This window comes from Eleutherodactylus coqui, chromosome 5 (genome assembly GCF_035609145.1).
Source record: "Eleutherodactylus coqui strain aEleCoq1 chromosome 5, aEleCoq1.hap1, whole genome shotgun sequence".
Classification (NCBI taxonomy): domain Eukaryota; kingdom Metazoa; phylum Chordata; class Amphibia; order Anura; family Eleutherodactylidae; genus Eleutherodactylus; species Eleutherodactylus coqui.
This window is the reverse complement of record NC_089841.1, coordinates 43799645-43811767: the sequence shown is the minus strand read 5'-3', so window position 1 is coordinate 43811767 and position 12123 is coordinate 43799645. Positions and strand designations below refer to the sequence as shown.

The 12123-nt window shown below is 44.5% G+C and overlaps 1 protein-coding gene across 2 annotated transcripts in view; it reads right to left on the bottom strand.

Annotated features, from left to right (window-relative positions):
* The window catches only part of DAB2 (DAB adaptor protein 2), a 111662-nt gene that overhangs the window by 71619 nt on the left and 27920 nt on the right, over window positions 1-12123 (bottom strand). For both annotated transcript variants that reach the window (XM_066602393.1, XM_066602394.1), the window contains exon 2: window positions 717-915. In XM_066602393.1, coding sequence (XP_066458490.1) covers window positions 717-804 — 88 coding nt within the window. In that variant the 5' untranslated portion in view covers window positions 805-915. The remainder of the gene's footprint in view (window positions 1-716; window positions 916-12123) is intronic.

Sequence of the window (12123 nt, the reverse complement as noted above, 5' to 3'; positions counted from 1 at the left end):
ACACCTATCTACAGAACGGTGGTCCCTGAGTCTGGTCCCACTTGATGAGGAAAAGGCATCCATAAAATATATTATAAATGTGTTAGATTGGAATATTCCTTTAACTTATCCATAAGATAGGTGATAAATTGCTGATATTCTGACTGCTTAGCCCCTGAGGACTCACAGAAATGGCAGCCCCCGAGCTTCCTGCGTGGATGGAGTGGTAGTGCCCATGTGCGACAACTGTTTCAGTCACTTCTAAGAAACCATCAGGGAAGCTATAAACAGGGAATGGAACAGTGATCACTAGTGATGAGCCAACTTTTCAAAAGCTTGGTTGGTTCACCGAATTTGGGCAAAAATATTGGTTTTGTTCGAATTAGTTTGAACCAAACTTCACCAATACCCGTACAACTAGTGTATGACACTGAAGGAAGGAAGAAAGAAAAAAGAAAGAGGAGGAAAAAAAGACAGAGGAAGAAGAACTTTAGTGGTTTCAGCCAAGACTAACCCCACAAGGTTCAGGTTTGTGTTGAACCAAACTTTTATGAAAGTTTGGCCTAATATAGGTTTTGACTATTTTGGTTCTCTCTGAACTAGTGCCCATGCATACACACCACCTTTCTATTCCATTCCCTAAAGAGACTGCTGTTCTCATAATCCTTGGAGCTCCCATAGGTATGCAGTGGGGTCTGATGCATAGTGGAACATTGCACTAAACTATTGCATTTTACCTTTTTTCTTTTCCTTCTTTGTCGTTGGTTTGGCAGCTGGAGCCACATCGGTTGAAGTGCTGGTGCAGGATTCTACATCAGTAGACATGTTGGAGGCCTGCCTCACAATGTCAGTATCATTAAAAACAAAGGGACCAAAACAGACCACAAGCAAAGGAGCTCCCCAAAATCCGCTTTCAATGGAAGGCCATATTTATATCTGAAAGACAAAAATAAGATAAAATAAAGTTTTTGCCAAAAAAACATCAGATCCAGTTAGTAATATCATCCGTCTGCAAATGGTAGAATAGTTGGCGGATGGAAGACACTAAAATTGCCCTTACACCTTCAAGAACTGTTGGCCAAACAAGCATTCGGCCAACAGATGTTTTCCCCAGCTCCACCATACACAAAAAAATTTAGCTTGGCTGAGTGTTCATATCTAGGGTGTTGAACTTCAGCCAGACCGCTCTGGTAGCAGCTTATCTCCCAGAGAACAACTGGAAATCCATCTTTTCCCCAACATCCTCAATAGAGGAAAAGTTGAGCTGCCCCCATGCACAATAAAAGTCACCCAAACGAATCGTCAGGACTAAACACTTATGTGTATGGGGGCCTTTACATATGACTGCAGGTTCAGACTACACAGGGTATTTGTAGTCTGTAACCATGGAAACACATAGGTCTGCTTAGGAGCTATTTATACAAACAAATAGAAGCTTTTTAAAGTAGGACCATATGCAAACTTGTTCCATTTTTTATTTTAGATGCACTGGGGCAGTAAAAAAAAACCCCAAACTGGTTGCAGTTTACACACCCCTGGTGTGTAAAGAACAATGGAGCAAAAAAAAAGGTTACAGCTGCCGGTTGTTATTATGAAATAGCCATCACAAAATATGTGAAAAACTGAACAACTTGTTGAAAAAGAAAAAAATCCCTGTAGCCGCACACAACCTTCCCTAACACTATCGGCTGGCATACCGCCTCAGAAGGGTCCCGCAGAAACTAGTACAAATAATGCCCCGCCCACCAGTAGAAGATTCTTGCCTCTTCTAGGTACCCCTTCATACACTACTTGGCCTCGTCGCTCAGTTAATCTGGTAGAGACAAGATTTGTTTTTCTCTGCAGCCAACAGACAGAATAGGCGATATATCACTGTAATATCTTAATACAGCCCCACCTAGTTCATATTTATGACGGCTGTTATAACTATACACTGTGTTATGGTAAGTGACAACATGTAATAAAATTGTCTAGCGGCTGACATACACCAAACGCTCAGTTTCAATATGACAGCATTCTGGAAATACGACAAATTTATGTTCCTTAATAGAATCCTGTCTGTTTTTTACTAGTTCTATGCAGGAGCATGATGAACTTATAAGGGAAAGCCAATAACTTCTTGATTTATGACATTAGGGCTTGTTGCACCAAAGTTTGGATCGGAGATCAACAGGAGTTGATCGAAGATCGAGTAGGTCAACGTAGCACCAACATGGTTTAGTTCGGGATTGTGGTTTAAATTAAATCTTGGATCAATTTGATTCCCCGATTTTGGTGAATCAAACTAGTTGAACTTAGATTAGCACCCGAATCCAAGACGGCTGACTAGGTTGATAGCCTACTAGGCTTTTCCAAGGTGGTGAAATTACACTCACGTTTGCTGCTGGTAACGGCCATGTTTTTACTATCACTATGAATGCTGGGAGGATCACCTCACTGTGCACAAAACATTTCTTCTAGGTTTAACCTTTGATCGCCAATCACTTGAACCTAGTTTTGGCAATCTTACATCAAAAAGTGTTGGTGCAACATCTATTCCTTATATCAAGTTTAACAGTTGATCCCAGTTTAACTAATCCAGGATTAACAACATGGTTGGCACAACCAGCCCTAAGAAAATCAAATTGAAATAGTTTCAATTATGGTTGATATTGAGGATATATAAAATATCAAGTCAGTGCCCATAGTAGAGGGGTACATAGAAGAGAGGAGACTAAAACTGGGTCCCCCATGATAGTGCCATGTTTCGGCACCCAGTACAGAAGGGTCTAGTAGTTGTTACTGCTTTACGCCCTTTGGCAGTTCTCCAGCCCATTGATTACTAACAAATAGAAAAATTAGAAAAAAACTTTCTGACAGTGAGGGTGATCAATGAGTGGAACAAGTTGGCGCGGGAGGTGGTGAGTTCTCCTTCAATGGAAGTCTTCAAACAAAGGCTGGGCAGACACCTGTCTGGGATGATTTAGTGATCCTGCACTGAGCAGGGGGTTGGACCCGATGACCCTGGAGATCCCTTCCAACTCTACCATTCTACGAATGCAGCTCCTCAGGGGAGGAGAATCTTGCAAATGTAGTAAAGAAATGGGATGAGACCAACAAGAGTTATACCCCCTCAAGGGTTTCCTAACAGATGTGTGGTCTGCCATGTGGTATATATACCTTTGATAGGCATCACTCACTTATTTAGCACGGTTGTGCCAGGAGCATTTGAAAGGGGTATCCAATCTTACAACAATGATCAGTGGGGGTCTGACTTTTGGGACCTCCACCGATCCTAAAAATGACAATTTAGCACCGCGTCCCCTCTAACTTCACCATGCACAACAGTGCTTCTGGTCATCTGGCAGTGCAAGGAACTGTGGCCGGCCGCACTCCCATAAGTGGATGGGTGGACAATGCAAGCGCATAACTATAGTGAGTGCAAAGGGTGCACTGGCACCTGGATCTTGGAACTTTAGGGGGACCCTAAGGTAGGAGTACTATAAATAACACATTTCAGTTGTGGGCCCTGCTACAGATTTTGAATTAAGGCCTAGCAACTTCAAGCTACACCTCTCAGGCAGTGCCTGCAGCCCCTTTATCCTTAGGATCGGTGGGGTTCCAGATGTCAGATGAACACCGATTATAAATATGAAATACCCCTTTAAAAGGGCTTTTCTGAAACATTATTAATGGAATATTTTTCGGATAGGGCAACAATATTTGACCATTATGGGTTTAATTCCAAGTGACCACTAGTGAGAGAAATTGCTGAGGTGGGGCTGCCAGGAAATTCTTACCATTCACAGTGCCACACACATGGTTGTGGTTGTTCCTGGTACTGCAGCTGACTACAGCAAGTGAATGGCACCTAGCTGCAGCACAAGGCACAGATGTGCTATTCGGCCCATTAGTAACAGTCCTGGAGGTTAGCCCACCACTGACCAACTATGGATGGTCTATCATGAGGACTATTCAAAGGTTTGCTAAACTTTACAGTTTTTTTGTCCAGTTTTGCTGTTATTTTTGTAAAATCGTGACCAATACATAGCAGTTTTCCAAGACCCGTGTCTTAGCATTTCTGAGAAGCGAGAAGACGACAAACAGCATTATGCTTTATAGCTGTCAATTTCAGGAAATAAACTGGAAATTTCCTGGAGTAAAAGGTTTAATCTGACAGCGTGCATGACAAGAAAATCATATTACCCAGCGCTCAGCATCGGGGCTGTAAACAATTCTCAGCCCAAAGTGAATTACAGGAAGATAAACCCCAGAGACGGAGACTTCAGAACAGCTGTCAGCCTTACGTAACGGCGAAATGTTCTGCACCCTCCAGCAATACAAAATAAGCGCCTTCTGTGGAGCGCCAGAAGTTCCCGAGCAAATTGAATACGCAACTCCAATCAACCTTCAGGAAAAGTTTGTCAGCGTAAATAAGCAGAAAGTGAAGACGATGATGACTCAGGGGGTCCAAGAAATGACTCTGATGGTATTAACTCCCTCAGTACGTAAAGGGATAGTCCAGCCAAATACATTTACGGTACATCCGCAGGGTAAGCCATGAACGCCTTACAGGTGGGAGTCTGGGCAGAAGAACAATAATCACATGGCTCATAATGAGGTAGCCATTGGGTCGGTCAAGTAGGGGTAGATGTCGAGGAGATGCCGTCATGCGCCTCGTTCTTTCCTTTATAGTCTATGGCAGTTACAGATCAACCATCCAGGGTTAATACCGGATCGGCCATTGGTTTACAGGTCTGGTGGAATCACTAGTCGAGACATACTGGTCACTGACGGGACTTGTCCAATAGTTACTGTTTGTATGTTCTTCCAAGAACTGGACAGAATTGGACAAGAATCGGACACGCTGTAATGGTCCATGAAAACATAAATAAATTGCCTGAAAAGACCCATTCATTTAAATAGGTTTAAGTTTGCGCCATTATAAGCTCAGACAAAACTCGCAGGTAAAACTCACCCGTGCAAATGGGCCCTAAAACTGTAGCTCCAACCTGGTTGCTAGTTACCTGTCTAACAGCTAAAGCCTGGTTGCTAAGGTTACCTTTATAATAGATACAGGCAGGTTGCTACAGTTACATGTATTATATCTCCAGCCTGGTTGCTAGGGTTACCAGTGTAATGCATACAGCCTGCCTGGTTGCTAAGGTTACCTGTGTAATAGATACAGGCTGGTTGCTAGGGTTATCTGTGTAATAGCTACAACCGGATTATCAGGGTTACCCAATAGCTCCAGCCTGGTTGTTAGAGTTACCCATGTAATATCTCCAGTCTAGTTGCTATTGTTACCCATGTAATATCTACAACCTTAACCTGTGTAAGGTCTACAGCCTTATTCTGGGTCGGAGGGGATACAAAGGGTGTTGCCTAAACATTCGCCATTATTCACTTGTGAACTGCAAAGTTTATTCCGGTTTTCCTCTTACAAAAGAAAAAAAGGTAGGACTCTATCTGTCCCTGCCCGCCTACATGTTGAAGACCTTGACTGTTCCCCAATATGTGGCTATCATGTCTAGGAGGGCACGCTACTTATGTCACCTTTGCCCTGGGCTGATCAATGTATTAATCCTTTCCAATCCAATTTGTATCCTGGTTTTCCTAGGGGGCTTACTCTTTTTCTGCATTATACAACGGCGCTATCTGCTGGCTAAAGCCAGTACTGCATGAGGGCACACGTTGGATAGGCTCCGACAGCATAGAGGCTGACAATATACAAGAAGAGAACCCCGACAAACGTCTTCCAACATCGGAGCTGTACAGCCTTAAATCATAATGTCTTAAGACGTCAGACAGTGGATTTGAAAGGGTTGGAATGCGGGAAGGGGTTAACATTCAACAAAACATATTAAAAACCAATAGATCCAGCAGAGATGTAAATTGAGCCTCCTCAGCCCCAATGTCAAATCTGTAATCGGGGTCTTACATGGTAGAAGGCTGTTGGCCCCTTCAGACACCAGACCCCTGGTGCAACAGTTACCTCAGCAACAATTGGTTCTTTCAAAACTACAATTCCCAGCATGCCCTGAAAGCCACAAATTGGAGGCCCCTGTATTAGACATTATAGGCCCATCCATTCTGTACTATCTATAGCAGGATTGCTGCCCTGATGAATGTCCCACTGGAACCTAACTGACCAGCCATAGGCAGTACAGTCTAGTGGTGGTGTAGGGTAAGCTCAGGGTCTCATACAATGGTCACATTGTGTCATTTCGGTGTCGTGAGGAGTCGTTTCATACTGTATAACTCTTGTAAGTGATGACTACGTTTAGTTGGTGGTCCTTTCTATGATTTCTGCTATAAAAAGGACAAAACCCGCAATTGTTTTCAGTTTATGTTAATTCAATGAAAACTATTTTGTTGTTTCCATTGGCAGAGGCTGGAGAGCCGCATCGTCTTCTGTTTTCCTACATGTTTGAATTCTGCTTACATCATGCTTTATATTGGCTGCGGCTGCGCTTTTTTACAGCTTTTTATGGAGTATTTTACTGCCAAATATCCAGAAGGATTTCAAGTGAATTTCCACCCTTTATCTTAAATGTTGTTCTTAGGTACAAAATTCTGCACTGATGAATTTCTTCAAGGGACCCTCCAGTACCGGGACAAATGTTGTGTCTGGGACCAGAGAGGAGCAGTAGTGTTATATGTTGGTCTTCTTTGTTGATGTCCCTCTGATTCATTGGTTCCAGATCCCGTTTTTGGTTGTCCAAGAAGGCAAATTTTCAGACTACCTAATACCCACAGTGAGTATATTGGTACTAGGCCATTGAGCGGCCATATCTGCAGATGGGATGTCGGTACCACCAAGTCAGGGTTATGGGTGAGGGTAAAGTTAGATTGTGCAAAATGCTGCCAGATTTCGGTAGCGCCAAGGCCTTTCCTTGTTGTCAAGGAGTTCTTGTCTGGTGTAGAACATCTTGTCATTATGGTTGGTTGCATGACTCAGTGTGGGTTTGGTTAGGTTCAAGACAAACCTTCTGGTTTTGGGATAAAATTCTATCCCAGAGCGGGGTGGCGGGTTAATATCTGCACTTGTTCTTTTCTGCCAAATGACCAATCCACCAGTTCTGGTCCCAGTTTTTGGCCATCCAAGATGGCAGTCTTGACTATCGAGCTGATGCACAGCATGCCCTGCTCTTTAATTGTCCATCACTGATCACATGAGCAGAACTGGCCAATTATAGAGCAGGTATGGTGCATTAGGAGTGTAACCTTACCAATGCACTATTGGGTTGAGATAGTTTGAAGATTGAGGCAGCCGTGTTGGATGACTGAAAACTGAACTTGGAACTGGTGGATCAGAACAATGGCGGAGAAGGACAAGTGTAGGTAATATACCCTAACCCCACACACGGTCTTATACCGGGACACATTGTTGTTCCGAAACCAGAGAGACAAATACAAATTCTTGGAGTTCACTTCGGTTAGGCTAGCTCTGACCAAGATGTGATGTGCATTTGCACCTAAATCCTCAGCGGGAAATGCTGCTATGTGTGAACGTAGACCGAGAAAACTCTTTGCTGGTGCGAGAAGCTCAGAAGATCTTGACTCTAGGCAGCTGTGTAATTGCTCTACTAAACAAAAAGGTTAAAAACTCAGCTTGGAATCCGGTTGAGTCACTTTTCCCGTCCCTGTTAAGACGTTTGGAATGACCGGTGACTGCATGATATTTTTGTTTCACGAAAGATGTTTCCACTGCTCAAACAAGAATCTGTGAAGCACAGAGGAGCAAAGGGGCCATTATATATCCCTTCTTCCAAAAAGCATTGGAAATGTACACAGCTCCCCGCTCTATAGCCACTTAGAGAGGGATGGGAATTGGGACATACTCTAGACTCCGGCACGGGGACGTTTGAGGTCATCGACTAGCACCAAGTCGGGGACAGAATAGGTTCAATCTAAAGAGCAACTTAGCCACTTCATTATGAAAAATGGTAGCGGTCCAAGTACAGGGACTACACTGCTGTATTATCAATGTTGGAAGATCGATTTTTGATGCACGTCAATTTTAACCCTTTAGTGACTGCTAATATGCCTTTTTACATTGGTCATTAATGGGCTTTAAACCTGTACATGCATCCTTTTTTAAGGCAACAGCTTGGCCGAATACTGACAGCCAAGCTCCTGTTGTAACAGCCAGGAATGGAGAAACCTTAGATCCTGGCAGTTTAACCCCTTACATGCCACAATCAATAGCAACTTTAGCATGTAAGCAGATGACAGGCAGAGTGGGCTCTGTCATCCATTGGTGCAGTGCGATCACAAGGTACCAATGGGTGCCCATGGTAGCCAAAGGCCTCATTGTCTGCCATGTAACTAAGCACATTAGACTCCGCCTCCTTAGTAGAATGCACTACATAAGTAATGCAGTGTACTATGCTAGCAATCCATGTTGAATTCCTCTGGAGGGACTAAATAAAATAGTGTCAAAAAAAGTTCAATAATGAGTGGTAATCACGATAGTTTTTTGAAACAGTAAGAATGGAATGTACGTCTTGCGGTCTGCGTCATTTAATACTGGAACGCATGCTGCTTTCCAAGGTACCATGTGATCTAGGCTCCTCCGTCAATGGACTATCTCCTGATGACGCCGCATGCGAATGAGATTGGCGTCTAGCGTGGTCATCATGAGTGTGTATACTATATGTTATATATATGTTGGTGCTGTTTTATGTATGTAATTATATGGCATGAAAAAGGCGTTAGCTGAAACGTGTTACATTAAAGTATGGCATAGCTATATACTTGTCTTCAAAACTTTTCCTGATTTTCCCAGACTCGGTGAAGGCAGAATATGAAGCAACCCAAGCAATCTAAAAGTCACATGTACCTCAAACTCAACAGGTACCACTAAAAACTACAATTCTTCCCTGAAAAAACAAGTCCTCATATAGCTTCCGTCACAGATCTGGCTCAAAAATACCAGAATATTGTGTGGAAAGGGAACAGATTCCATTATAGACGTTCGCCCAGCGCTGTTCGGGTCCATCCAGAGACGGAGCCATTTGGCCGCGGAGATTCCCCTTCCCTACTCCCCGAATGAAGTAGGAAATGGAATCCCCAACGCAGATGTGAATCCACCCTCCATTTTAATGAACGGTGAACGCTGCGAAAGCAAAACCCAGAGAACAATAACAGAATTTCTGAGGGGGCTTCTCATCTCCTCCCCAAAATATGTAATAAAAGTTCTACAACACGTTATATGTATCCCATAAAATGTACAATTCATCCCAAAAAAACAAGCCCTCATACGGCTGTTAACGAATTATGGTTCCTGCAATCGGACTATGGCAAACTCTTGGTTGTTAAGGCACAAAACAGGCCGGCTACTAAGGGGTTAAGGACAGGTGAATGTCCAAATGGGGTCAGACTTATCCACGTATCGTGGAAAACCTGGCGCCAGGGTGACAGCATTGTAATACCAGTATGATCTGTGGAAAAGGACAACCTCAGCCCTGTGACATTTAACAAACCGGCTCTGCTACATCCTGAGAATAATAATGCACTCAGCAGTCCATGCGAACGTGTAGAGGAATCCGGCGCCCGTCCGAATGGCGCGCTACTTTAGAAGAGATGGTGATAAGTTTACGGGGGTCAGGCCGACGGCTGTGTCAGCTCCATCCTGGACACACATTTCCTGCAACTATTTGTACCAGAAAGGAAAAGCGCTGGAGGAAAACACGTTTCCTTAATGGATGGAAAATGGCAGGGAGGTCTCGGCGCAGCGATAGCGGCGGGACAGAAAGGCCGCCTGCTGTATTCTCATGTCCACGGGGGGAGCCCCCAGCCGAATCCCACTCTGCCCGCAGCAAGAGGACATTACTCACCCGTCCGGACCCTCTGCGTGACTGTGAGGGTCTTCCATCTTCTCCACTGCAGATGTGGGCGGGCGCGCCGCCGCACGAGCGCAATGGAGTTTTTTTTTTGTTTTTTTTAAATCACCTGCTTTCCACGGCCCGTCTGCAGTGTCCGCTACGGGCTGGCCGCGGATCAGACAGCTTCCATTGACTTCAATGAAAGCCGTCTGTGTGGGACCCGCAGCAAGATGGAGCGTGCTGCGAATTGTTTTCAGGACCAAAAGGTCCACAAATCAAATCCGCATACTTAAACCCAGCTGCGGGCGGCCATGATTGTCTATGGGCGGCTTGAACTGCGGATCGTCCGTGTGGATTCTGCAATTCAGTTCCACCTGTGGACATTAGGCCTTACTGTTTGGAGCTAGAAATGCACCTATAGACTTCTACGTGGTCCTATTGTAGATCGTGCCACGGAGAAGTATCCCCGCACCGCACGCTTATGAAAGCTGTCGAAAAGAAAATCGGTCTTTGTTGCCCACAGCAACCAATCACAGTGCAGCTTTTAGTACTTATACTGCTGAGGTAAAATGAAAGCTGCGCTGATTGGTTGCTATGGGCACCACACAAATGAAAGCAGTCTAGGAAATCTTTGTTGCCCACAGCAACCAATCGCAGCATGGCTTTCACTTTACCTCAGCAATGTAAGACATGAAAGCTGCGCTGTGATTGGATGCTATAGGCAACAAAGAGTCTTACTGCTGGATAGTTATGATGAATGAGGCCTTGAACAGGCTTCACCACGGAAAAGTAGGCCGGCACTGCTCTCTTATAAAAGCTGTCCAAAAGAAAACCTGTCTTTGTTGCCAACAGCAACCAATCACAACACAACTTTCATTTCTTATACTACTGAGGTAAAATGAAAGCTGCGCTGTGATTGGTTGCTATGGGCAACAATGATTTTCTCTTAGACAGATTTCATAAGGGTGTGGTGCCGGCTTACTTTTCCATGGCCCACGCTGTACCTTCTAAATGGCGGTGTGCTCCATTGCTTTCCGTATTATGGAGATTTTTCACCTAACATCCCCATACTCCTGACCAACTGATGTATACACTGCTCAAAAAATATGTCGGAAACACTTGTCTATCACAGGATAACCCCGAGTCACTTAGGGCCCTTTTACACGGGCCTATACATCCTTCATATTCCACCATCCAGCGGGAATCGGAAGACTATTATCACTCAGTGTAAGGCCGGATTCACACGGGCATATTTGCACACGCAAAATTTTCTCATGCAATACGCAGAGAATAGAGCTCATTGATTTCAAGGGGTTTGTTCACATTTCGATATTTCTTGCACAAAACAAAACGCAGCATGATCTATTTTTCTGAGTATTTACGCACCATGGGTCCCCATAGAAGTCAATGGGGAGGGGGTGCAAATGCGCGTGCAATACGCAAGGAGATGTATGAAACATTGCGTAATTCTGCTGGAACTCATTAAGACTAATTAACAAGTTCAATTGGTACGTCTTTGTTTGCCACGTGCAACTGAATATGCCACGTGGGCACAAAAAGTACAGTAAAATATGCCGATGCGCAAAAAAGAATTGTTCTGGCACACGCAGAAGCACATACGTTCGTGTTAAGGGGTCTTAATGCACGCCCCAACTGAACGACCAACATGAATTAGTTCGCTTCCCTTCTAAATTCCGTTTCTGCATGCATAAAACTGAACGACAGATCGGCCACGTAAACAGGCGTCACTCAGCCATGAACCACCTATTTATGGTGAATGGAGACGGCCGGGTGGAATGATCCCCGGCGGCTCCACGTCCATTCAGTGAGCGATGGCCATTCCTGGGATGACCCGTCAGGTATCTACGCCCTACAAGTCGTTCCGTCTAAAAGGGTCCTTCCACTGCAGGGATATCAATCAAGGTGCATTCAGACGAGCATATGCATACATACGTGCGCACAAAACCGCGCGTCCACATACAGGCAAAAACACGCGTGAATGCAGGTCCGTGCAGCCTTGTTTTCAATGGGGCCGCAGCTGCTGCCGTGGCCCCATTGAACGCAATAGAGTGCCGGCAACCCCTGCAGTGATTTTCAGGGAAGGGTATGAAATATAAGCCTTTCCCTGAAAATCATTCCAGGTTTGTGTACAAAATAAAATAAAAATTCAGTGACAAGGGAACTCTCCGCGGGGAGTAAACAATCCCCTGTGACAGCTGTGGCAGAGGATTGTGATGTTCTCCCATTGCTTTCAATGAGACCAACGCTTCTGTAGTTCCATTGAAAGCAGTGGGCTGCCGGCAAACTCTGCAGGGATTTTTGGGGAAGGGCTTTA